The sequence below is a fragment of the Protomyctophum bolini genome, assembly GCF_963924005.1.
Source record: "Protomyctophum bolini genome assembly, chromosome: 20".
Taxonomy (NCBI): domain Eukaryota; kingdom Metazoa; phylum Chordata; class Actinopteri; order Myctophiformes; family Myctophidae; genus Protomyctophum; species Protomyctophum bolini.
Genome location: NC_137881.1, coordinates 11183715 through 11207773, shown reverse-complemented (window position 1 = coordinate 11207773; position 24059 = coordinate 11183715). Strand labels below are relative to the sequence as shown.

Below are 24059 nucleotides of genomic sequence, written 5' to 3'. Positions count from 1 at the left end.
TTTCTTGTACAAAATGTTAGATCACACATTCATCTGTTTCCAAGAGGCCTGGTGTGTGTGACCTTGACTATGGTGTAGAAAAGGTGACCTATACAATTCTGAAGTGGTGAATTACAGGTGCTGCTTTGTTAAATTCATGTGTGAATTAATTAACATGTTTCGTTGAGTATGAATATACTGAATATCGGAAGTGTTTCCATTTATATATGTACATATATCATCACTTATTTAGTTGTCAAGATGATAGAAATACATTTCCCTAAAGGTTTCATGACATTGTCATTCATTTTTATTTTAGGTTTTATGACCTCAATTACACCCCAAAAGCCTGAACTTTGAACATTCAGTGGATTTTTGTGGCCTGGAGTTCTCTCCCAGGTTTTTGGGGGTGCAATTGAGCTCAGAAAACATAAAATAACTTAGAAACAATCCAGTCACAATCCCTGTAAGAGTATCCAATAATGGCACATCTAAAAGACAATCTGACAGTTAAACAACCTCCAAGTAATTCTACCCATTTCAATTCGGAGCTAATGTTTAGGCTAATTAAACATACAGCAAATAACATTCCTTTGCATAGCCTTTAAACTGGGGGTGGAACACTTCTGCAAAGAAGTCCAAAATGTGGACGAAATTGACTTGAATAATTCTAATCAATTTAAAGATGATCTAAAGGGACAATCTTCTAAAAAACATAAAACCATATGTTTGTGAAGAATTCCCTAAAAGGGTAACATTCAATATTGATAATATATTTAGCAGAGAAACAGTTTTTTTTAGTGGACATTCTTAAGCCCTAACCACATCACAGGGTCAAGACGGTTTTAGTGTTGGCCCTGAGGTGTGATGTCTTGTTGGGACATTACATCTGATCGTGATTGATTTTGATTATTGATCACTGGCTGGCTGTTTTTTTTTTAAAGGGAAAAAAGACCTGAAAAAGTCCACACCTCATCAACTCCGTCCACATCAAATACCACAGATTCTTCAAGGTATTTCCATGCATTCTTAAAAAGTGTCGCAGTCAGTCGGACTGCCAGAATGAGTCCAGGGAGTCCGTGGGACTGGGAACCCCCGCCACCTGCGAAGATATTCAATGAATAACTTTTGCTGCATTCTGTCTCAACCAGCTCTTCATAATCACCATATTTCCGTATGTTGGGATTTATTTAGAGGGAAAATGCAGGAACTTTGAAATGGGTGAGTCCCCTCAAAATTACACGCGTGTGTACAGGGCCTGGCTTTACAAATGTCTATAGGAAACATCCCACTGAGCATTTTTCTGTCTATTCGATGTCTGAAATTCATCTAAAAATGTTATACATTTTTTGCGGTCTAGGCTTAGATTAGACGTTGAAACAACGTCATTTCAACATTTATATATAGACTTTTAAAACAGTGGTTTCCAACCAGTGGTCCTTGACTGATCCCCAGCTAAATGGTAGAGAGTCAAAATGGACCCTTATAGATCTTTAACTCTTCAGAGCGTAAAATATTTTTTACACTCTATTGTTAAACGTCTGCATTACTTAATTTACAATTAAGACTACACAATTAGAGAATGTAGAATAATTGTATGCCTGTTGTCTCTCCTATGGTACCACATCAATACATCATGGACTTGTGGACAAAAGCTTATCCAACAACAACTAAATATTCTTTAGTTTTGGGTCTTGAGAGTCTAAATCTCATCGCATGGTGGTCTGTGGCTTATTTATGCAGAATAAATAATGGTCCTTGAGCGTTGAAAACCACTGGTTTAAAAAACTGCTAATCAACATCTAAGCTAAGACCACTAAAAAGACCAGTTATAACCCATTTTAGACAGATGTCTAATAGCCGACTATTGCTCAGTGGGATGCAGGCATGAGGAGCTCTTTAAGTGGGATGCCCTGACACGAAAGTGGCCTGACTCCCGCTGTTCAGGATGGACATGAGGCGGTCCTCGTCGGCCGACATCAGCTCGTCGAACTCGTCCAGGACGGGACGCTGCTGCTGGCCGGCGTTGCCGCTGGGCGAGCTGTCCATCATGGCCTCGCTTTGGAGCAGGTTGACGATGCTGTTGGGATAGTTCATCCAAGTACTGCCGGGGTTGTCGGCCGGGTTCTGGGACGTCGCTGCATTGTTCTGGGTGACGCCGGAGGGCGCCTGGTGGCACGCAGCCGAGCCCGCGGCGCTTCCTCCCTCGGTGGCCCCGAGCCTCTGACTCAGCAGGTCCTCGAAATCATCCATGATGAGACTCTCCAGGTTGCCCGCGGCCTGGGCCTCCGAAAAGCTAGGGAAATCGGGTATGTCGTCATCGTCCCCTAATTGGGAGGAGCCCTGCAGGGCAAAGGAGGAGGCGCTCCCTCCCTGGGCGGTGGTGGCGTTCCCCTCTTGAGCAGTGGCAGCGGTTTGGAAGGTGGCGAAGGGAAAGTCGTGGAGGTCCGACAGGTTGAGGGTGGGGTAATCCTGGTTGGATGTCACGGAAGAAGACCCACCCGAGGTCTGTAGGGACGAGCCGTAGCCGGTCACCGGGGTGGCTTTAGGCTGAGATTCCAGTATCGATAGGGTCTCCAAGAACTTCCATGGCTGAGTGACGGCGGTGGAGGAGGAGGCGGCAGAGGATGAGGCCTCGACCTTGGTCTGGACAGAGAACAGCTGGCCAGGCTGGATGTAGGAGCCGAAAGCTGTCTGAGACTTCCTTGCAGCACCACCAGGGGGAACCCCTGAGTTCCCACCTGCAGCAGGAGGAAAAAAACATCTTATTAGTCATATCCACTTTCACTACCTCATCTCTGAACACTATCAAGGTTCAAGGTTGTACTTTATTGTTACATCTTTACAGGTACAGAAAGAGTCAAACTTATTGTTACATCTTGTGTACAGGTACAGAAAGAGTTAAACTTAGTTTTGTTTGGCTTCAGACAATGCAGCAGCATAGATGGCAAAACAACAAAAACAGCAAACAAAGGGATAGGGATAGAATACAGAGTGTAAGAAAGAGCAATTAAATAGTAAAATAAATAGTAACATATGTTTTCGCTGTAGTAGCAAAGTTAGGTAATTTCTTTGTGAACAGCTTCACAGTAGGTTATGTTCCTTGTATACAACACAGTTTAGTTTAAGAAGGTACAATTTGAGGCTATGCTCATTTTGTTCATTGTTGTGACAGGTGCCAGCAAAAAGTGCCTCAACTCGATTTTTACAGATTACATATTATTACAGATTATTAAAGTACAGAATGTAAGCTTTCATATGATGCATCATTCAATGAAATTGGACAATAATTGAAGGAGATATAACCATTTTAAAATTATTGGGGCCTTTCACCCAAAGCTGAGAAAAGTCCCTTTCAATATTCACAACATTTTTAACACCTTAGAGCTGGATAGAAGTGGGTGTGACAATGGGAGGGACAATAGGTACTTAACTCCACCCACAATGACCACCTTAGAACGTTTTAGCTGTCAACAGTGCAATATAGAAACACTGACATGTTTAAACAAACAATGTATTAAAAGTATTAAATACTAAGTATAAGTATTCAAGTATTAAATACTAATTTAAGTGTTCAATTTCACTTATACACTACCTGGTTGTAAATAGCTGCAGTAGGCTACACCATTTTATGCAGGTCTACTATTTCTATTTAGTGTACATTTAGTGGATGTGGCTTACATCCGGTCTAAAGCCCACCCACTGTATGCGCTGATTTCCATACACAATCCGTATCCTCCCCTCACCGGATGTTGAATTAACAGTACTAACGGCCATATATTTGACGATCTTTTACACAAAACGACATTTCCTTTTCACTTGATACCGTTTCGTAGAGACGGCCTACACAAACGATCTATATACAAAATGAAAGCCCGTATTTCGTAGTTTATATAGTATTTCGATTTTTTTTAAATGAGCAAAAAATGAGCGAGTTATGATTTAAAGAAAAGACGAGTTATTTTGGCTCTTTGCGGCTGGAGGAAAAGAACAAGAATAAGCAGCAACACTCTTCCATGGATGAAGCAATATAGCACTAACGGGCAACGTTTCACATGTATTATTAGTTTTATACATTTTAGGAGTGAAAACATGTGTTTAGATGCTTATGACAACATCTCAGCAGTTAAGACAATGTCCCTCTGTTAACACACGACACACAGACAGCTAGCTAACTAGGCTAGCTAGCTTTTAGCCTGTTGTTGTGTGATGGTGGAAGTCTATTCTCCAGGCTGGGAAGCGTATTTGAGCGTGTAGCTACGTGGTTTTGTTTATTTTCCTGTAAAGTATAACCCAAAAGCTCCTCCATACTATAGCCATGTAGAATAATTCTGTGTTTATAAACACACAAGCACGCTAATGGGCGGTGACCAGAGCGTGAAACCTCAGAACAAAGAGATCTCAGGACCAATCGAAAACAACATGCAAATCTCAGAACTGCGCTTCTCCGGCCCCAAAACATTGTTAAAAAACAAGCCTACTTTGACATATAAATGTATACGTTTAATTTGCCCAAATGAACAATCTGTTGGAATAAAAACCTTCTTCAACATTCAAACTGTCTTAATATGAAAAAAAAAGAAAATCACATAAAAAAAAAAACGGTTTTATTTTGACCATTTAGACCATTTCATTCTGGCGAGTTGAGGCACTTTCAGCTGGCACCTGTCACATTGTTCAACAAGACATTGAATGTCTGCAAGGCTATAATGTGTCACTGAAAGGCTCACCAGACTGAACGCCCATCATTACTTGAGGCTTAACTGCGACTGTTCTCCTTGCAGTGGTTATGGGCCTCCTGTCTGGTGTCAAGCCCACTGAGAAAAATGTTAAAAAAAACATTAAAACAAATACATTACAAAATTACATCATTTACACCATGATGTAGAACGATAGTACTACAAACACAAAAATGAAACATGGATTAATAATTGCTTCATGAAAAAGACTGAGGATTAGGGACGGATGTTTAAACAATCACACTAAAACAATCAAGACAAGAAGCGATCAAAAAATAAATCTAATCAACCCATGCTGGCACAAACATGTCACTCTAAAAGTGTATTGATACCTGCCAACCAGTGCTGTCCGAGTGAACAAAATTCACAAAGTGACGGTAGGTACACACATTATAACCAGTTAACAGTTTCTTCAATATTATTTTCCAAAAGTGAAAAGTCCAATTGCCTGCCGTCTGTTAGAAAGGTACTGTTTTAGAAGACCCTATAGTAAAAGATACTTGTTCTGTTCAGAATTTGTCGTCTCCCGTCTTTCCACAACATAATAGAAAATGCTCGATAGTGGGCTTGATAAGAACTCAATAAGCCTGAATATAAGGTTATCAATAAAAGGTAACGAGCTCCATCCCCACTGACGATATAGAATATTGTTATTGTATTGACCCCTACCTCCAGGCAGTATGGTGCCCAGTTTCAGGTTCTGGAAGATGTCCCCTGTGCGTTTCCTCTTCTCCAGGAGTCGGTACTCATCTGTTTGACACATTTATTTATTTATTGAGAAGACTGACATAAGAATGACATGTAATATAGATTTATAAACTCTGGCATTACATTTACATGTAATATAGAAAGTTAAACCCAATGCTCAACAACAGAATTTGGGGGCAGCAATCTCATAATTCATAATTTCGTCTTTCCAATAAGTTTTGTTCGTGTTCAGTATTCCCCCGTTGTTGGGGCACATGTAAGGTTTGCACAGGTTCTCGACAGTCTAGTTCAAGCACATTCAACTACACCAGTGGTTTTACAGAGTGCGGCCTGCCAATTGGAAAGAGGCTTGGTATGCCTTTTTTGGGTGTCATTATAGTGAAAGGTTTTCAATTATTTTCAAATTATCAGTTTTATTTTCAGTTATTTTCATATTATTAGCCAGCTCACATTCGCAATAGGCGTCCCGCAGCGCAGCCCTCGGCTATACGGGGGTCCTTGTTATGGAGAAGTTATGGTGACCACGAGGCAGGATTTTGTTGACTAATACAATGTTCGTCGACTATCTTTTTTCACTGACGAAAACTAAATGAAAACTAAGCTATGATGACTAAAACTGAGACTAAATATATTGACAATTTCGTCAACAAATAAAAAACTAGACGAAAATGTTAGGAAGGTACTAGTGGACAAGAGATCCAGTAGTAATTAGTCATTTTACACTGAAAATAGCAGATCGGCTATTTTAAGTGTAAAATCAGTCATTACGGCGCCATCAACGCCCGCCAAAACACATTTAATTTGAGGCGACTAAATCGACTGTAGATTTAGTCTACTAAAATCTTATTACCGGTATATTTAGTCGAGTAAAATTAGACTAACACTAAAACATTCCAGGTGACTAGCAAAATATGACTAAAACGAAATGAAAACCATTCAAAGAGACTATGACTGAAACAAAAATCAAAATTAGCTGTCAAAATCAACACTGCTGTACAAACTGTGAAGAAAATATACGACAGAAAAAATAATCCCGTTTCATCACTACCTACCGGGGTCAGAGGGCAGGAACTGGAAGTCCATGGGCTCGCTGACCTCGCGGTCCGACGGTCTGCGGAGCTGCATCTTGACCCTGACGGGTTCACTCAGGTTGGCGTCGCGGTAGGGCGGTGTGCGGAACACGATGGCCACCTGCCGGTGAACGTCGGCCTGGGAGAACGTGCCCTTCCCCTCCCAGGTGTCCTGGAAGAACCGCACCTCGATGTCCTCTGGTAGGGAGGAGAGGAGCAGAGGAGTGGGGAGACACGGAAGAGGAGGACAGTTATATGAATGGAGTTGTCTGTAATACAATGACAATAGAGGGTATGCGTGCGCATGCAAAAAGTGAATGGCAGATCGAGTGGCAAAGTGAGTGACAAAGTGAATTTAATGTTGTTTAAAGTTATTTAATGCAATCAAATAGGACTTTTCTGTTTGGATGTATAAGCTGTCAAGGCCAGAAAGTAGTCTTTTGCCAGTACGCGTTCCAGCATAAATTCCGGGTCACACGCATACAATCAATATAGCATTACTTTAATTCAGTTTTAACCAATCTGTATGAGTAGATTAATACAATTTATTACACGGCTTGGTCTGGATAACAGACCGCTCCGCTCTATAACAGACCGCTGTCTAACCAAAGGCTCAGAGCACCTGGCTGCGCTGCTTGGATTTTATGTTGTAACCCAGGGGTTCTCAATGTTTTTGGCTTGGGACCCCCGTAAATGCTTTGGCCATGTCTCGCGAGACTAATTCCCAATTGACAGTATGGTAGATGTTTGCCTAAACCACACTCCGGGGTTTGAATCCCGGTGTTGCCGTTGCAATGACAAATTTGTCGGAAGAGGAAATAACATTATTCGTTGTAGATCAAATCAGAGATAAAAAAAAGTTTTATCCAATTTCCCGGCTGAATTTATTCACTGTCATATCACTACTGTTACGTAGAAATCAGGCTTAAGCAGTCAGACGATGACTGTCAGTGTGGCACACTTAGGCAGTGTCAAGGATCTGTGACTAATGTTGGACCACGTGAGGCTTGTGAATTTATTATTGACTTAAACCATATCATATGATGAAGCCGTTTTCACTGCTGCATGGATTGCACAGAACCAATTGCATTTTCCTTTTTTTTGCTGTGCCGTTAACAAGAAGTGGTAGCATTCAAATACAGAAAGAAAGTGCATTGGTTTCTTGTGTGAGCATAAGCCAGACATACTCAACCTCACTATTTATATTTATTTAGATAGTTAAGCTAACCAAAGTTAGTTATGTTACTTAGCTAGATGCTAGGTATGTTGTCTACTTGTAAACGGATGCCAAGAATGACATTTAGAAAGATGCCAGGTTTGTTGTCCATGTGTTATTCCAGTTACTTTGTAGACCACTTGGGGGCACTGCAAATCCATACAAAGTTATCACCTTTATCCTATGAAGACATATTTCTCCTATTCCTTTTAATATTTTCCCCCCGTTTTAACATTTGACTGTTAAATCTCTTATGGATGTTTGAGAAGGCATCCTGTCTCTTTTTACATTCTGTAAAGTCAAGCCAGGCTAAAGAAAGAAAGAATTGACGCACCTTTTTGCACTTTATCACACAGCAGGAAGATTTCATCCCCTCCTTTGCAACTGCCAGACTTCCGGTTGACCCTGCAGATCTTCAGTTCAGCTGTGTTTGGGGCTCCTGGGAGAAAGACACATTTATTATAGTAATCATATGCACCAACACATTCAGTTGCAAAGATGATAACACTTAAGACAGCAGCCATGTGCTCACTTAATATCTCAAAATCTTAATATTGCAGAAGAAAATGAATAAAACATGCACATCCAAAATGTAGGGCAGGTGCAGAATAAATGAAAAATACCTGTATTGTGCCAAATATAAGACGATACTGATTATAAGACGACCCCCATTTTTCAAGACTAATTTGTGGAAAAGGAACATTGAATGTCAAATAGTCTAGTCCCCGATTATAATACGACCCCGTTTATTAGGATATTTCCATTGGAGAAAAACGTAGTCTAATATTCAGAACAATAGGGTATTATAAAGTAGCTTTGAAGAAAGGACTCCCGCACGACTCCAATCCGTCTTAGTTTCTCTGAACATTCTTACCGGGTGCGCGGTCGAGGGACCTACTATAAAGTAGATCTCGGAGTAGCTGACTTTATTGCATTTTGGCATAGATGTCTTCTTCGGTTATAAAGGAACTTTATGCAAACGAAGAAAAACTAAATATAACATTACCGTTACCTTTTCAATTAGTAATCAGCCTGCATGCTGCCAAATGTGCATAACGTATTCTATGCCATTGTACAACTTTTGACACAGCTAAAATAATATGTATACTCGCAATCACAAGATACACTTGTTGTAAGATACTGTACGTTTTGTGCCATACAAACTATTCATATGAGATCAATGTGAACGATTTGGTTGGGGAAAAAAGGGATGCCTTCAGTTTAGCTATGCTAGAATCTGTTGGAAAACACTCAATATGGCCATATTCATCTGAATTGGTTTCTGAACAATCTAGGTTGACAGACAAAACCTAAAAATGTACAGCAGGTATATAACAACAACAACAAGCAGCATGCCATTTAGGGATGTTAATAAAAAAATGGTCGGATTAAAGATTTTATTAAGCTCTAAACATCGTCCTTTATCTGAATCTGAGCCCCAAAATAATATGCTTTAGATCGTGTGCGTGCGCATGCACGAGGAGATTTTGGATATTCGATAACGTCACACCATGGGATGCGATGGATGCTAAAAACAGCTAACAGACGGTAAATAAAATACTATAAATTCTGGATTAGATGACATTAAAGAAACCCGAGATTTCTCTTAAGCAATAAACCCGAGATATTCTGGGTATGACATAGATTGGGTTAAAAACAATTGCAGATATGCAAGCTCACAGAAGTGTGCACATCTGAAAAGTGTTTGTGTTTGTGTGCTGGTCTCTCACTCACGGTTGTCGTAGATGGGTTGAGACACCACGGGCTCCAAGGCAAACAGCTCCCCAGTAGGCAGCGTGACAGAGGCCTGGAAGCACAGCCGCACCGAATTCAGGTCAAACTCCTCCTCCCATACCTTGGTCTCGGGAACTACAGCCAAAACACAGCCAAAACAAATGGGTGTGGTGCATCCTAACTGCATCCTATCATAAACGCAGTGGAAATCCTTTTAACACAATAACAAGATTAACCCCTTTTGGTGTTAGCATTATGTTATGCTTTAGCTATTGAAAAATAGCAGATCTACAAGCTCATAGCGCGCCACCGAGTGGCGTGCTACGAGCTTTTAGGTCTGCTATTTTAGAAAAATCGAAGAACGACTGACATAGAAACATAGCTTTTTCAGAAAACTGTCAGGATGTAGAAGACATGGTAATACAATGGTAATACAATGGCACAAAACCATGCGAGGGCAGTGTTTTGAATGGTTTCCTAATGTTCTGTGTTTGTGGACTTCTATTATTCATCTTGGTGAAATGTTCATATACAAGCTTCTGAAAGATTTAAAAGGTAGTGCAAGTGTTTTTTGGTAAAAAACAAACAAAAAGGTTTTTGTTCAAAGGTTAAATCACGAATTCTGATAGTACGGTAATCATTCAGTCATCAGTAATCAATCATCAGTGTTTGTTCAGTAACAGGGGTCTCCCTGTCTCTCCAGCTCTTTAATAAACAGAAAATACATTTTCAGGTAGGTGACAACATTTCAGTCAATCAGGAGAGAGTAGCTATTTAAAATGAGCTTAATATTTATAATGTTCCAGTTCCAATTTTGTCTGCTCATTTATTTGTGTCATCACTTACAATTACACTTTAATCTGTATCCTGACTGCGTTCTCTATCCTGATTGGATAAAATTGCTATCCCAGTTTAGAAAATGCAATCAAGGTGTGTGTGTGTGTGTGTGTGTGTGTGTGTGTGTGTGTGTGTGTGAGTGTGAGTGTGAGTGTGAGTGTGTGTGTTTAAGTGTGTACGTACTGTTGAAGGGGTTATTGTGGGTCTGCAGCCTACAAGTGATAGCTTCAGTCACATCCTTTTTCTTCACACACTGAATGCCCAGGTTCTGAAAACTGAAACCAGTCAAAGAGAGAGTGAGATGCAAGCAAAACCACGTAGCTTTTGGTACAATGTGGGCGTGGATGAATACCATAGAACAGTCGTTTTCAACCAGTGGTCCGGGGACCACCAGTGGCCCCTGAGGGGGTTCCAGGTGGTCCCCAGCTATATGATGGAGAGGAGAGTTGGTAACCAAATGGACGCTTAACTCTTGAGAGTGTAAAATGAAACCATTTGGTTTCATTTTACACTCTCAAGAGTTACAGTAAATTATTGTTAAACATCTGCATTAGCCTACCGGTAATTACAAAAAAAAAGTCAATACAATTGGAGAATGTAGAAGAAATGTTATTTTGATCAATGTTTGCCTGTCATCTCACCTAATTGTACCAATACAGCATGGAATTGTGGACAAAATGTTATCCAACGATAACAATATATTCTATAAGTCTTGGGTCTGAGAGGCCAAATGTCATCAGATGGTGGTCCATGGATCAAATGCTGACTAAATAATGGACATTGGCATAAAAAGGATTGAAAACCACTGCCTTAGAATAAGCCATAAATATGTCTGAATGCAATTTAGATGTTTTTTCCTCAACCATTGGAGTGTGTGTCAGTATTTAGTGTCCACTGAACCACTGCTTAGCTGAAATAATGCTAGATTGTGATCAGAACCGCTGAACTATAGGCCTACCTCTGTTTATGTTGCAAAAGATGCAGAAACTAATACGTTTGCTTAAAGCAGCACTATGCATTTCTTTAATGAATAAAAGAGGGAGGTTCTACGATCTCGATTGTCAATAAACATGGCTGCCGTGTTTTACAAGTAGGCTTGGGCAATACTTTTTTCACATCATGATCTGTGGGCCATTTGTGATACACAACTTAAATAAACCCCTACGATTCACCCTGTTAATTTGCATTTTCACATTATCCCAACAGAGACTAGAGCAGATAACACAAGCATCCTCTGGCCCCATATGCCACCTGCACATAAACTCAGTCTCACGGGCAATCACCCTAAAGCAGTGGTTTTCAACAGGTTTTGACCCAGGGACCACCATCCTAACTAAGAGCAACCTGGGGACCACCACTATTGTGTGGGGTGGGTCCATCATAGACCCACACCACACAAAGTGTTTGGGAGGTTCATGCAACTTTGTTATTTTGATCAACTTTTGCCTGTTATCTCTCCTGCCAGGTGGGTATGTATGTCTTGTCTGACCAACGTATATGGACCCCAAATCCCCTCCATGAGACGGTTGAGAGTCCCTACATTTAAGAAAAACAGACTAAAGAACTCTTTTGTACATCAGTCTGTCTTGCTTTTAAACCAAAATCGTTAAACCAGTGGACATGTTCTTGTTCCGGATTGTTTCTGTGATTTTTGTACTGTAATGTCTACCATTTTGTAATGTATTGTGTATGTATATGTCTTGTCCGTTTCTTGAACGGTGACGTCATGGACGCAAAACAAATTTCAGTGCAAGCTGACAATAAAGTTGTATCGTATCATATATACTCAAGTAAAGTACAAACACATTGTACTTAAATACAGTACAAGAAGTAAATGTACTTAGTCACTTTCCACCACTGCATAAGACCCATCCTGCTTGTATTGATTACTTTTAAAGCCCTACATGATCTAGCGCCCAGTTATATAACAGACCTGGTGCTCAACCTCAGATCCTCGGATAGGGCCCTCCTAGATCCTCCCTCAGCCCGCCTCGTCACTCGAGGGGACCGGACCTTTGTGGCTCGGTCTACCTTCGCTCTGGAACTCCCTGCCCTTGGCTCTTATAGGCTAGCTAGCAGAGTCGGTGTCTTCATTTCAAACGCTTTTAAAAACACATTTGTATGTCAAGTCTTTTTTCCTAATACTGTAATTATTTTTGATACCCTGTTATTTTTCGCGTTTTATTGTTTCTGATGTCTTGATGTTTTGTTGTTTTTTGTCCTTCATGATTGCCATTTATATCCTTCGCTGGTTAGGGCGAATGGGGTCCACTAGCTAGAAGCAGGTCCAATGGGGTTTGTAAGGCCCGTTGATTGGGTCGTGGTGAAGTGAATGGGTGCTGGTGAAGTGAGCGGTGATGGATCTCTAGGAGTCGTCCTCAACCTATTTCCACCACTTGCACATTCAGATGTTCCCAATATAATCTGTAAAGCACTTTGTATGTAACTATATTTAGTTTGGAAAGGTGGGGAAAAAAATCATTCATTTACTGTAGACATGCTCCGGCAAGTCTCTACCAACCTGTGTATCCTCCTCTCCTGCAGGTCAGCTTCATAGTAGCCATGTTTGCAGTCCTTCCCCACCAGCTCGTGGGGGTGAGGCTTGTGCGGAGTGTTCTTGGTCACCAGGGAGATGCGGACACGCAGGGGACCGCTGTAGTTGTGGACCTGCATGGGCGAGGACAACATAAAACGTTTCGTGTGATGATGTGAGTGTCATGCTTTGGCAACATTTAAGACGGGATTAGATGACAAATGCCTGTTGGATCACATTCCTGGACACTAGATCACATCACCCGACATATTATTATGCCACCAATTTAACAACATATGGTATGCCAAAACAAGACGAAATGTGACTTATTTATTTAAACTTTAAGCAACCAATAATAATATCACGATGTCCACCCCATCAATCATCAACTGTAATTCTGTTGAGGATGTCATGATGCCCACTTTTCAGCTGTTCAAATCAAATTCCACTGGGAAATACGTCAAGTTAAGTCATCTAAAAATTGGCCTTTCATCTGGCAATGCTGTATAACAGTGGTTTTCAACCAGAGGTCCTTGAGGGGGTTCCAGGTGGTCCCCAGCTAAATGATGGAGAGTTGGTAACACGGAATTGTGTACCAAATCGTATCCAACGATAACAAAATATTCTTCAGTTTTGTGTCTGAATGACGAGATTCAGAAAACAAACAACATTACACAACCCTTGTATAAACCCTTGTATCAAACCACGGGGGAAATGAACTCCGGCTGGCTGCCACTTATCCTCTAATATATTGTCATTGGATGTCAACAAGGTAACTAAGATTTGTCAATAATGTAGTAAGTAGAGTAGACTAATACAATGAAGTCACCAGTGAATTTCAAGATTTATGATTGCACTTTATTGCACTTTGCTTCTGCAGGAGGAAATTGCGTTGTTATCAGCAGCCAAGAGACAAAAGGTGGATAAGGCCTATGAAAAGAAATAACAGAAGGCTCTCCCATATCACCAGGCACAATATGTGTGCAGTCAAATGCATTATAACTTGTATTACATTTTCAGTAGTAAAAAGCTAGCAGGGTTTGAGCAACGTACCACTAAAAACGACCCAAACCTAAAGAATATTTTGTTGTCGTCCACAATTCCATGCAGTATTGATCATAAAAAAATCGATTAACCACTTGAGCACAGCACAGCTACATCGCTAGTAGATTGTCTATTTTCACATTTAAAAAATATAAATACCGGTATTTAGTTTGACCTTTTCACCTACTATAATGATATGCAAAATGGAGATTGTTAATCGATTAATTCATTAAAGTATCAATTATTTCACATAATGGATTAAACGGTTTTCAACCAGTGGGCCGGGGACCACCAGTGGTCCTTGAGGGGGTTCCAGCCAGGTGGTCCCCAGCTAAATGACAGGATGGTAGGAGAGTTGGTAACCAAATCGACCCTTATAGATCTTTAACTCTTCAACTCTACGGGTCCATTTGGTTTCATTTAACACTCTCACGAGTTCCATTATTGTTAAACATCTGCATTACTTAATTTACAAGAAGTTAGTCTACACAATTAGAGAATGTAGAATAATTGTTATTTTGATCAATGTTTGCCTGATATATCTCCTAATGGTGCCAACATCAATACAGCATGGAAATGTGGACAAAATCTTATCCAACGATGACAAAATATTCTACGTTTTGGGTCCGAGAGGCTAAACGTCATCAAACGGGCCTTGATGTGAAAAAGGTTGAAAACCACTGGATTAAAAACGGATGAGTTAATTCATTTAGCATTTATTTTCCACCCACCTTGATGGCAGGGTGGGTCTTGGTGGTGTCGTTGCTCTTCTCTCCAGGGATGCTTCCGGCCGAGCGACCCTCACACTTGTACCTGAACCTCATGCCCCGGGCCTTGGGCTGCTCAATGATCTCTATGAACGGGTTACCTGCAGGGACGTGCAGAGAGCAAGTTTAGAGAGGCAGGGGCTGAAACCCCGTAAAGACGGCACCTTTTGGACAAAAAGAAAGCTGATCTACAAGCTCACAACGTGTCACGCACCACGGTGTAATGCATTGTGAGCTTGTAGATTGCCTAGTTTTTTTTGCAAGTGGTTATATTTCCTGATTATTCTATTTAGAACTACTAAATGGCACGCCGCAGGCTGCGAGCTAATCAATGAATAATGGCTCTGGGCATCTTACTCCAACACACCTATTATTCATTTAGTTAAGGAAAGTTAGCGAGATAAAAAGGTGTCTACCATCACCTCTGAACTTGTTCCAAGGTCTTGGGAACCTTTGTGACAGCTGCCGAAAGTTGGGGTACCATTAACAACTAGATACAGTATGCAGGGAAGCCTTTTAAGTAGCATGATGTGACGGGTCAAAATATGGGCTTTTCATGATTCTGAATCCATTGCAAGCATTTGTTTGAAAAACACTCCTTGACACTTTTCCAATAATGTGATGATGACCTCATCACATTTGTGATGACGGCTATAGCTGTTTTTAGCACAAGGAGAGTTTTTCGGGCAAACCAAATGCTTCAGAATCATGAAAACCCCCTAGTTTGACCCGCCACATGCTACTTAAAACCCATTTTGGGCGGGAACCCCTTTTGATGTTATGCTTTAGCTATTGGAAAAAATCTACAAGCTCATAGTGCACCACCGAGTGGCGCGCTACGAGCTTGTAGGTCTGCTATTTTTTTAAACTGTCAGGATTTAAGACAATTTTAGAATCTGATCTCAGGTCAAAATGCGTTAAAGAACCACCATTCTTCTGTGCGTTAGAATTTGATCTCAGGTCAGAATGGGTTAAGACTGAGACCAGATTGTTCACTACAAATGCCTTCTAGATCATGACAGTTTTCTGAAAAACCTGTGTATCCATGTCAGTGATTCTCAAACTATTTCATGTCAAGGACCCCAAAAATCATATGAAATTGGCCGCCGACCCGAGTTACAAACGTTCGCTCTGAAAGAATATATATTCAAAGATTTGCGCCACATTTTCACGATTTTAGAAGATTAGCATATCTACAAGCTCGTAGCGCGGCACTCTGTGCCTAGAATTTTAAATAATGCTTAAAACACCAAAATGGGTCCCTGTCCTGATTGGGTTAATAAGGATGTATCATTGCGATTATCCTGAAAATGAGATTGTTTCTTGTGTTACAGTAAACAGGAACCCATCATATGAATTTGACGATTATATGATCGATTATCGTCACAGCATTTTATACACGACGTGTAAAAACAGGAACCTTTGACATTTGTTTGAAGATACCATATTCACAGCAGACCTACAGTAAGCACATCGTTTGCACAGAACAGAATCTGTTATCAACACGTTTGCAAGATTCCAATCCATCTCTCTCTCTCTCACAGTGAATGATATTGCTGGCGTCTCTGCCAGTCAGCAGTCTCAGCACACACATAACCACAACTCACACAAGGACCGTCCGGTCTGTTTGAGTATTAACCTCATTCACAGTTTTATCTCCGTGTCACGAGGAGATAAAGGCAGGAAAGGAAAAGAACAACTAAAGTTTCTAAACCGTAAGTAAGTAAGTAGGCCTACAGGAAGTACGGGCCTACGTTTTGTCCAGCCTACCAGAGCTTCCTGTCCAGTTATAGAGACTCAAGGACACTGTTTCTCAACGTCTAGACCGTGGCCTAACATGGGGGCGATTATGAAACTCTGACAGTGCACCATCCATCCATCCATCTTCAAACGCTTATCTGCAGGGGCAACAGCTCCACCAGAGAGCTTCATTCTTCCCTCTCCAGAGCAACATTAGTGACTTCCTCCTGGGGGATCCCGAGACGTTCCAAGGCCAGTGAGTCAATGCGTTTCCTCCAACTGTGCCTTGGTCTGCCACCGGGGTCTCCTACCAGTGGGACGTGCCTCGAGGACCCTCCCTATGGAGAGGCATCCTAACCAGAATGCCCGAACCACCTAAACTGGCTCGGTTTCCAGACGAAGAAGCAGCGACTACTCCGAGTCTCTCTCGTGTGAATGAACTTCTCACCCTATCTCTAAGGGAGATGCCAGCCACCCGTCGAAGAAAACTCATTTCGGTCACTTGTATTCGCGACCTTACAATTAGAGAATGTGGAAGAATTGTTATTTTGATCAATGTTAATCATAACAAAATATTCTTTAGTGCCCAGACTACATCCTCAGTTCTGGCATTGTGTGTCTCACGTCTATACCTTGAATCCAGAATTTCACTGATGCACAATCTACTAAAATAAAATAATAAAATCAAATAAAAGACCTAATAGCTTGGGATATAAGTGCTCCTTACCATGGTTTAACGGGGGCGAGCCCCATCCAAACAGACCTATGGACAAGAGAGAAAGAGAGAGAGAATGTAAACAAATACAATCACATAAGTATTGCAGAAGTGACAGTAGTAGAAGCATAAAATAAATAAATAATGTTTCTTCTAGAGTTGTTCCGATACTGGTATCAGGTACTCTGGCCGATACCACCCTCAAGTATACTCTTACTCGGAACCGGCCCCAATACTTTAACCCGAGTACCAAAACGTCCAATTCACACTTGGCTGAACGAATGCAACGGGAGAAAGTCTGACCCAACACTGCAGCAAATCGCCAAAAACAGCCGATCTACAAGCATCAATGACAAGTGTAGTTCGGAGATTCATTTGCATCTATGAGAAAAAGGGGGTATAAGTGGTTACTCAACTAAAACATTTAAAGTACTCATAGCGGTACTCGGTATCGGCGAGTACAAAATATTAAGTATTGTACTCGTATTTGTATCGGGACAACTCTAGTTTCTTCAACTGATTTGTCAACGGAATTTCACAATGGCAGGCAGCTACAAAGCTACAGGCAACCATTATTTTTCTTTGTAAGCCAGCGACATGAAGATACAAAGATACATCCAACATTATGTAGCTGCTGCAAAAGCTACAACAGCTACAAAGAGGTCCAACTAGTTTCAACTTCAGTCTGCATTTAACCACTTGTGTTGAAGCCTCTAGTCTTGGTGAAACGGACTCGAGTTGCAACTACACTGACTTGGTCCTCTTTTCCCCCCCGTCCACAACAAATCGCAAAAATAGCTGATGTACAAGCTCAGCCTCAGAGCTAGTAGATCTGCTATTTCTGGTGAATTCAGCGAGTTCTGGTGAATTTAGGGAGTTCAACAAACCATGATGTGCAACCCAGATTCGGCTAAAACAAGGGACTAAATTAATTTCGCTCCTATGCCACTAAAATGTGGAACGCTATTCCAACAGCCATTAAGACATGTGAATCCCTTGACTCCTTCAAAACAAACCGCTCTCCAAAGAGCACCTATGGACGGTTGCTAAATGTCCCAAAAATGTTCTGATGAATTGAAAATGGTGGACCCTGTTGTAAACAAGTGTAATGCTTAATCATGGTGTCAGCCAACAAGTAACACTTTTTGTAGTGACTTTGTGCTTCCGTTTGACATGAACCCATGCATTGCATACTGTGACATAAAAATGTCAATCAATCAAAATGTTCCCCCCAGAATAGACCATGGAGGCTGGGTTGAAGTGGTTAAAGTTTGTTAACCCATCCTCCCCTCCCAGCCAGGGTGCAGATGGAGTTCAGCGTCTCACTCATAAGGGACACTCCCATGCTTAGCTGGCCAGGAAGAGCAAGGGTTCGATTGGGGGAGGTCAGATCAACTACAAAATGAATCCCGGCCGGGCGGACGCTCCAAGAGATGCATGGGTCAGAATAATGTGGAGAACAACAAATTTCACTGCGGTAACGTCTGTGACAAATAGTACAGACTTTGACTTTGAAATGGTATGATTGAAGACCTGAACAAAAATGGTTGTTGTAATTATAGGGGAAGCTCTTTTTCTGCTATTAGAGGTGCTTGAACTAAGCACTAATTACCAGTTCCAGCTGTTTCCCAAACAGTGGCGTTTCCTACATAAATAAATACAAATAATAAAATTTTTTTTTAATTTAAAACAATTCACAATTGGAAATTGGTGCATGTATAGAGCCTTTATCCAAGGCACTTTACATAGATCATGTTCACCCATTCACACACACAAACACACTACACCGATGGCAGAGGAAACCATGCAAGGCACCAACCTGCACATCGGGAGCAATTAGGGGTTCAGTGTCTTGCTCAAGAACACGTCGACACCAACTCTGGGGGAGCCCGGGTTCGAACTGGCAACCTTCACGGTTCCCATCCGGCCACTCTACCCCTGAGCCACCGCCGCCGCATACATTACATACTGTGAAAACAGAACAGATCCCCAAGCTTGCAACGTGGTGCGGAGCCACATGTTGTGCGTTTCAGTGTTGATTTCGTCGTCTTACGCCAGGGCTCCACCGGGCGCGTTGCGTCTCCGTCGCGTGCGTCAAAAAACGAACCGGGGAATTTTTTATGGTGACGCGACGCAACGCGGGCAGTGGAGTCACCCTTCATTGATTAAAAAGGGAACATTCTGTGACAGTGACGGAGACGCGACGCTGACGCGCCCGGTGGAGCCCGGGCGCGTTGCGTCTAGGTCGCGTACATAAAAAAACAAACCGGGGCAATTTTAATGCAGTCACGCAAAAAGGGAACATTGCCTGACAGTGACGGAGACGCGATGCTGACGCGCCCGGTGGAGCCCCGGTGTAAAACTAAGACGAAAAAAGTTTGTCGACTACCTTTTCCCACTGACGAAAACAAAATGGAAATGAATGAAAACTAAGCTGTGATGACTAAGTCTAAATATACTGACAATTCCGTCAACAAATAAAAAACTAGACTAAAATGTTAGGAAGGGACTAGTGGACAAGAGATCCAGTATAAGTCCTTTTACACTTGGTTGCATGCTGAAAATAGCAGATCTACAATGTACAATCTCACAAGGCGCGTTGTGAGCTTGTAGATCGGCTATTTTCAGCAAGTGTAAAAACACTCATTACGACAGCATCAAGGCCCACCAAAATACATTGTATTTGACTAAATCAACTGTAGATTCAGTCGACTAAAACTAGACTAACACTGAGACATCACAGGTGACTAAAACCAAAATGAAAATGTGCTGTTAAAAACAACACTGGTGAGCTTCTAGATCTGCTATTTTCACTAGTTTGGGTCCCCGGCCTCCCGGGCACACTTCATATTTCCCTTTTGGGTCTTGAGCTAAAATGTTTTGGAACCATCGCAGCATGGTATTACCTCTACAGCAGTGATTTCTCAACCGTTTTCATATGTACACTCTCAGAGTTAAATTAACAGTGGTTTTACAATATAAATTGGGGTACCAGAGATAGAAATGCCATTAAAATCCACTGCTCTATAGCAGTGGTTCTCAAAGGGGGGTCCTTGACTCCTTGAGGGAGTTCCAGGGGGTCCCCATGCAGCTAAATGATAGTTAGGCCTACTGTAGGAACCAACATTTTGGTCTGTAACTCAGTGTATAATGGAACCAAATGGACCCGTTAGGGTCATTTGTGTCTCAAGAGTTAAATTAACATTGATTTAACAGAGATAGAAATTCCATTAAATGGGGGTCCATACACTAATCGACTAATGCATGTCAAACTTGAAATGAAAATGGTTGAGAATCACTGTTAGAGCCATACACATCTTCTCTTATGGGGGTCCCTGGCATATATTTTCTAATGGTGGGGGTCCGCGGCCCGCAGGCTAATAAGTGTCATTTTAAGGGGGGGTCCTTGACATGAAAAAGTTTGAGAACCTCTGGTATAGAGTATTAGATCCAACATGGAGCCAAAAACAGGCAACTAAAAAACACTGCGTGCTTCAGCACATATTTGTGGTTCGGGCAGAGGTTTTTTGGGGGGTTTTGGGTGGCTGCAGCTGGAAATCTACTGGACACACAACAACGTCCGGACTACAACAACAAGTGCTTCACAACTAGGGTTGGGAACCTTTAGGATTTTACCAATTCAGGTGATTCCCTCTTAACGATTCCTATAGAGGAACTTACAGGCCTGTAACTCTGAGTGTACAAATGGACCCTTACAGGCCTGTCACTCAGAGTGTACAAATGGAACAAATGGACCCTTACAGGCCTGTAACTCTAAGAGTGTAAAAATGGAACAAATGGAGTCAAATGGACCCTTACAGGCCTGTAACACTGAGTGTACAAATGGAACCAAATGGACCCTTACAAGACTGTGACTCTGATAGTGTACAAATGGAACCAAATAGACCATTGCAGGCGGTGCTTAATTTGTAAATTATTAGGTGCCAGAGCTCGTGTGCTTACATGTGCACGCACACATGCATGTGCGAAATTCCCAACCCTATTCACAACTAAACATAACGGTTTTGTCTCGTAAATTACCGTAACCCGGCCGAGATTGGGGAGGAAGAACTCTTTAACAGTGGAGTATCAGTAAACAAAGACAGGTGTTAAATGACGGCGCTTATTGTGAAGGGCCTAGCAGTCCCTCCATTGTGTCTGAAGCTTCTCAATGGCACTCGAGGAGCGTTCCAATTTCACTCCTTTTTTACTCTGCGCTTTGTTTCCGACTAAAGAGAGAGAGATGCCGAGCATGATTTATGTCTGTGATGGTCAGCTCCGCCCCGTAGCTGTTCAAATCATATTGAAAGGGAAACAGGAGTCCCTTCCCTTCCGTCATGTCTGAACAGGCCTGCTCCCTCTCCCTGGCTGCTCCACCAAAATATATATGGACATTGTACGTTAGAGGTTTGTGATACTGTATATGAGTGGGTTTTTTTCAACCTTTTTCATATTATCAAGGCCCATTACTTATTTGGCATTTGAGCCACGGACCATCATTTGATGAGATTTAGCCTCTCAGACCACAAACATTTCCAATTCCATGCTTTATTGTACATTATTGTACATTCTCCAATTGTGTAGAATTAAGTAATGCAGATGTTTAACAATAATGTAACTCTTGAAAGCGTAAAATGAAACCAAATGTATGGGAATTTTACGCTCTCAAGAGCGCACCAACTCTCCATCATTTAGTGGGGGACCATCTGAAGTGATATGTTTTGGTTAAAACAAAAATACTTTTATTAAAAGGTTAAATAGCTATATTCTGCATAGTAATCATTGTAATATAAGTGTTTGTTCAGTAACAGAGGTCTCCCTGTCTCTCCAGCTCAACAGAAAATACAGGTGACAAAAGTAATGTCAGCCAATCAGGAGAGTGTAGCTATTTAGGAGCTTAATTTTTATAATCTTCCAGTGCCAATTTTGTCTGACTCTGCACATTTCTTTGTCTCACCACTTACAATTCCGACTGAGTTCTCTATCCTGGTAACCAGGATAGAGACCAGGATATAAACTGAAACTGGGATAGAAATGTTATCCAACCAGGACCTGGTTGGATAACATTTCTATCCCAGTGTCAGTTTCAGTTTTGGTTTCTGAAAATGCATTTTCTGTTTAATAATTTAAAAAAAAAAAGACATGGAGACTCCGATTACTGCAACAAACACTCTAAAGCAGGGATGCCCACACTTTTTTGACTTGAGAGTTACTCAACCAGCTCAACCAGATCTACCCATCGGAAATATTATACCATTGTTGAAAATATTTTAAATATGTACCTAATGCTACCGACGTTTTTGTGCACAGCAACACACAAAAGAAATGATTGCATTGTGGGTTTTAGCTGACAGGCCCTTTGATGTCAATCAATCAACTCACCTTAATTCATGTGGCAGGTGCCAAAAATAGTTTTTAATATTTTATAGGGGCATGTCATGTGATCTACTGATACCTTCCGGGCATCTGTGCTCTGTAGCAATGAGTACTATCACAATATGGAGCTTTACACTTATTTTAACAAAGCAAATCACTTGCACTACCTTTAAGTGAAAGATGTTGAGTACTTAATCACTGGCAGTAGCTTACAGAATTAATTAATGAGCTCTTCCTTCAGTAGTTCAAAGCACACACACACACACACACACACACACACACACACACACACACACACACACACTTCAGGCCAAGGGGGGACCGACACCCTTGGGGTGGCCTGGTAGGCTGAACAACAACTGAGTCAGTTTCCGTTCAGGCTGTAGTCACGTCGAGTAAACAAGCATAGCAACATGCTAACCGTGTAGCAGTGTTATTACAGTGTTGTATGTCAGTGGTTCTCAAGTCAAGGTGGGGTCCGAGGACGGTCCTTCATTAGGAACCAAATGGACCCTTATGGGACTGTAACTCTGAGTGTGCAAATAGACCCCATGTGTACACTGCACTCTGGGGTCCCAGAGATAGAAATGCCATTAAATGAGAGTCCGTATAGACTAATCACTATAGTGCATGCCAAACTGGGGGTAAACGGTTGGAGGGAAGAAAAAAAAAAACAGTACAAATGGCGGTCCGCAGGCTGATAAATGTCAATGTGGGGGTCCTTGACATGAAAAAGTTTGAGAACCACAGTTAATATGTTACAACTGGTAACAAGCAGCCTGTCAGCAGTTCCATTCCAATGGGGTTGGGTCTGGTCTGCGGCTCTTTTGATATACGCATATATGATATGTCTCTAAATCTGAATTGTTACTTTGACAATCCAAGTGTTATTTTTTTTTAATGCATGGCAGTGGGCCAAATGAATAAAGCAATAGTAGGCACAACAACCTTAATTTAATTGGGACATGAGATATTCAGCCAGGAAACATATATAAAACAAAATAGGCTAAATAAATAATCTCTCACACTGACTGACACACACACACACACACACACACACAAAACAAAATCACGGACGTGTTGCGAGAGAGCGAGAGAAAGGGAGAACTTCCTAGTATAGTGACAGTCAGCACGTACAGAGAGTAGAGATCACCATTAAAACAAACTCCTCCTGCAATATGAACACAAAACCAATGGCAGCTAGCGGGGCTTTCCCTGTCTGTGTGCGCCTGTAGTGCGCAAAACAAGTCTGTGAGTCTCACCAAACTCCAAAATGCAGCAGCACTGTTGTTTTGTGTCAAATTGTGTGTGAGTGTGTGTGTGTGTGCGCGTGTGAACTGACTCACCATCCATGATCTGATATCCCAGTCAGGCCTCGATCGATGATCGCTCCTTATTATATTCCTTGTTTGTTTGTTTGTTTTATTTTTGTCAGCAGCAATAACGTGAGAGGGTTTGTAAACTTATTTTTTACTGAATGCTCGCCTGCCTCTCTTTCGGTCGGTGTGTGTTCTGTTCAACATGTCACCGCCCCCTCTCCTGGAGAAGGGTGCGGAAATACCCAAATGACGCGGCTTTCGTTAAAGGAACAGTGTGTGTGT

At 41.6% G+C, this 24059-nt stretch overlaps 1 protein-coding gene across 1 annotated transcript; it reads right to left on the bottom strand.

Moving 5' to 3' along the window:
* Positions 1–35: 35 nt before the first annotated feature.
* Positions 36–23971, bottom strand: rela (v-rel avian reticuloendotheliosis viral oncogene homolog A). Its single transcript, XM_080792492.1, has 11 exons — positions 23805–23971; positions 17095–17130; positions 14592–14728; positions 12805–12950; positions 10467–10558; positions 9447–9581; positions 8047–8151; positions 6479–6694; positions 5388–5468; positions 4710–4796; positions 36–2720 (listed from the first exon to the last, which is right to left on the bottom strand). Exons 1-11 carry the CDS (start codon positions 23809–23811, stop codon positions 1879–1881), a joined length of 1884 nt encoding a protein of 627 aa, XP_080648618.1. The 5' UTR covers positions 23812–23971; the 3' UTR covers positions 36–1878.
* Positions 23972–24059: the final 88 nt, after the last annotated feature.

Coding starts and splice junctions, on each gene's coding strand:
- rela (XM_080792492.1), bottom strand. Junction 5,469..6,478: donor GTTCCTGCCCTCTGACCCCG/GTAGGTAGTGAT, acceptor TGTGTCAAACAG/ATGAGTACCGACTCCTGGAG. Junction 4,797..5,387: donor GGGCACCATACTGCCTGGAG/GTAGGGGTCAAT, acceptor CATTTTTCTCAG/TGGGCTTGACACCAGACAGG.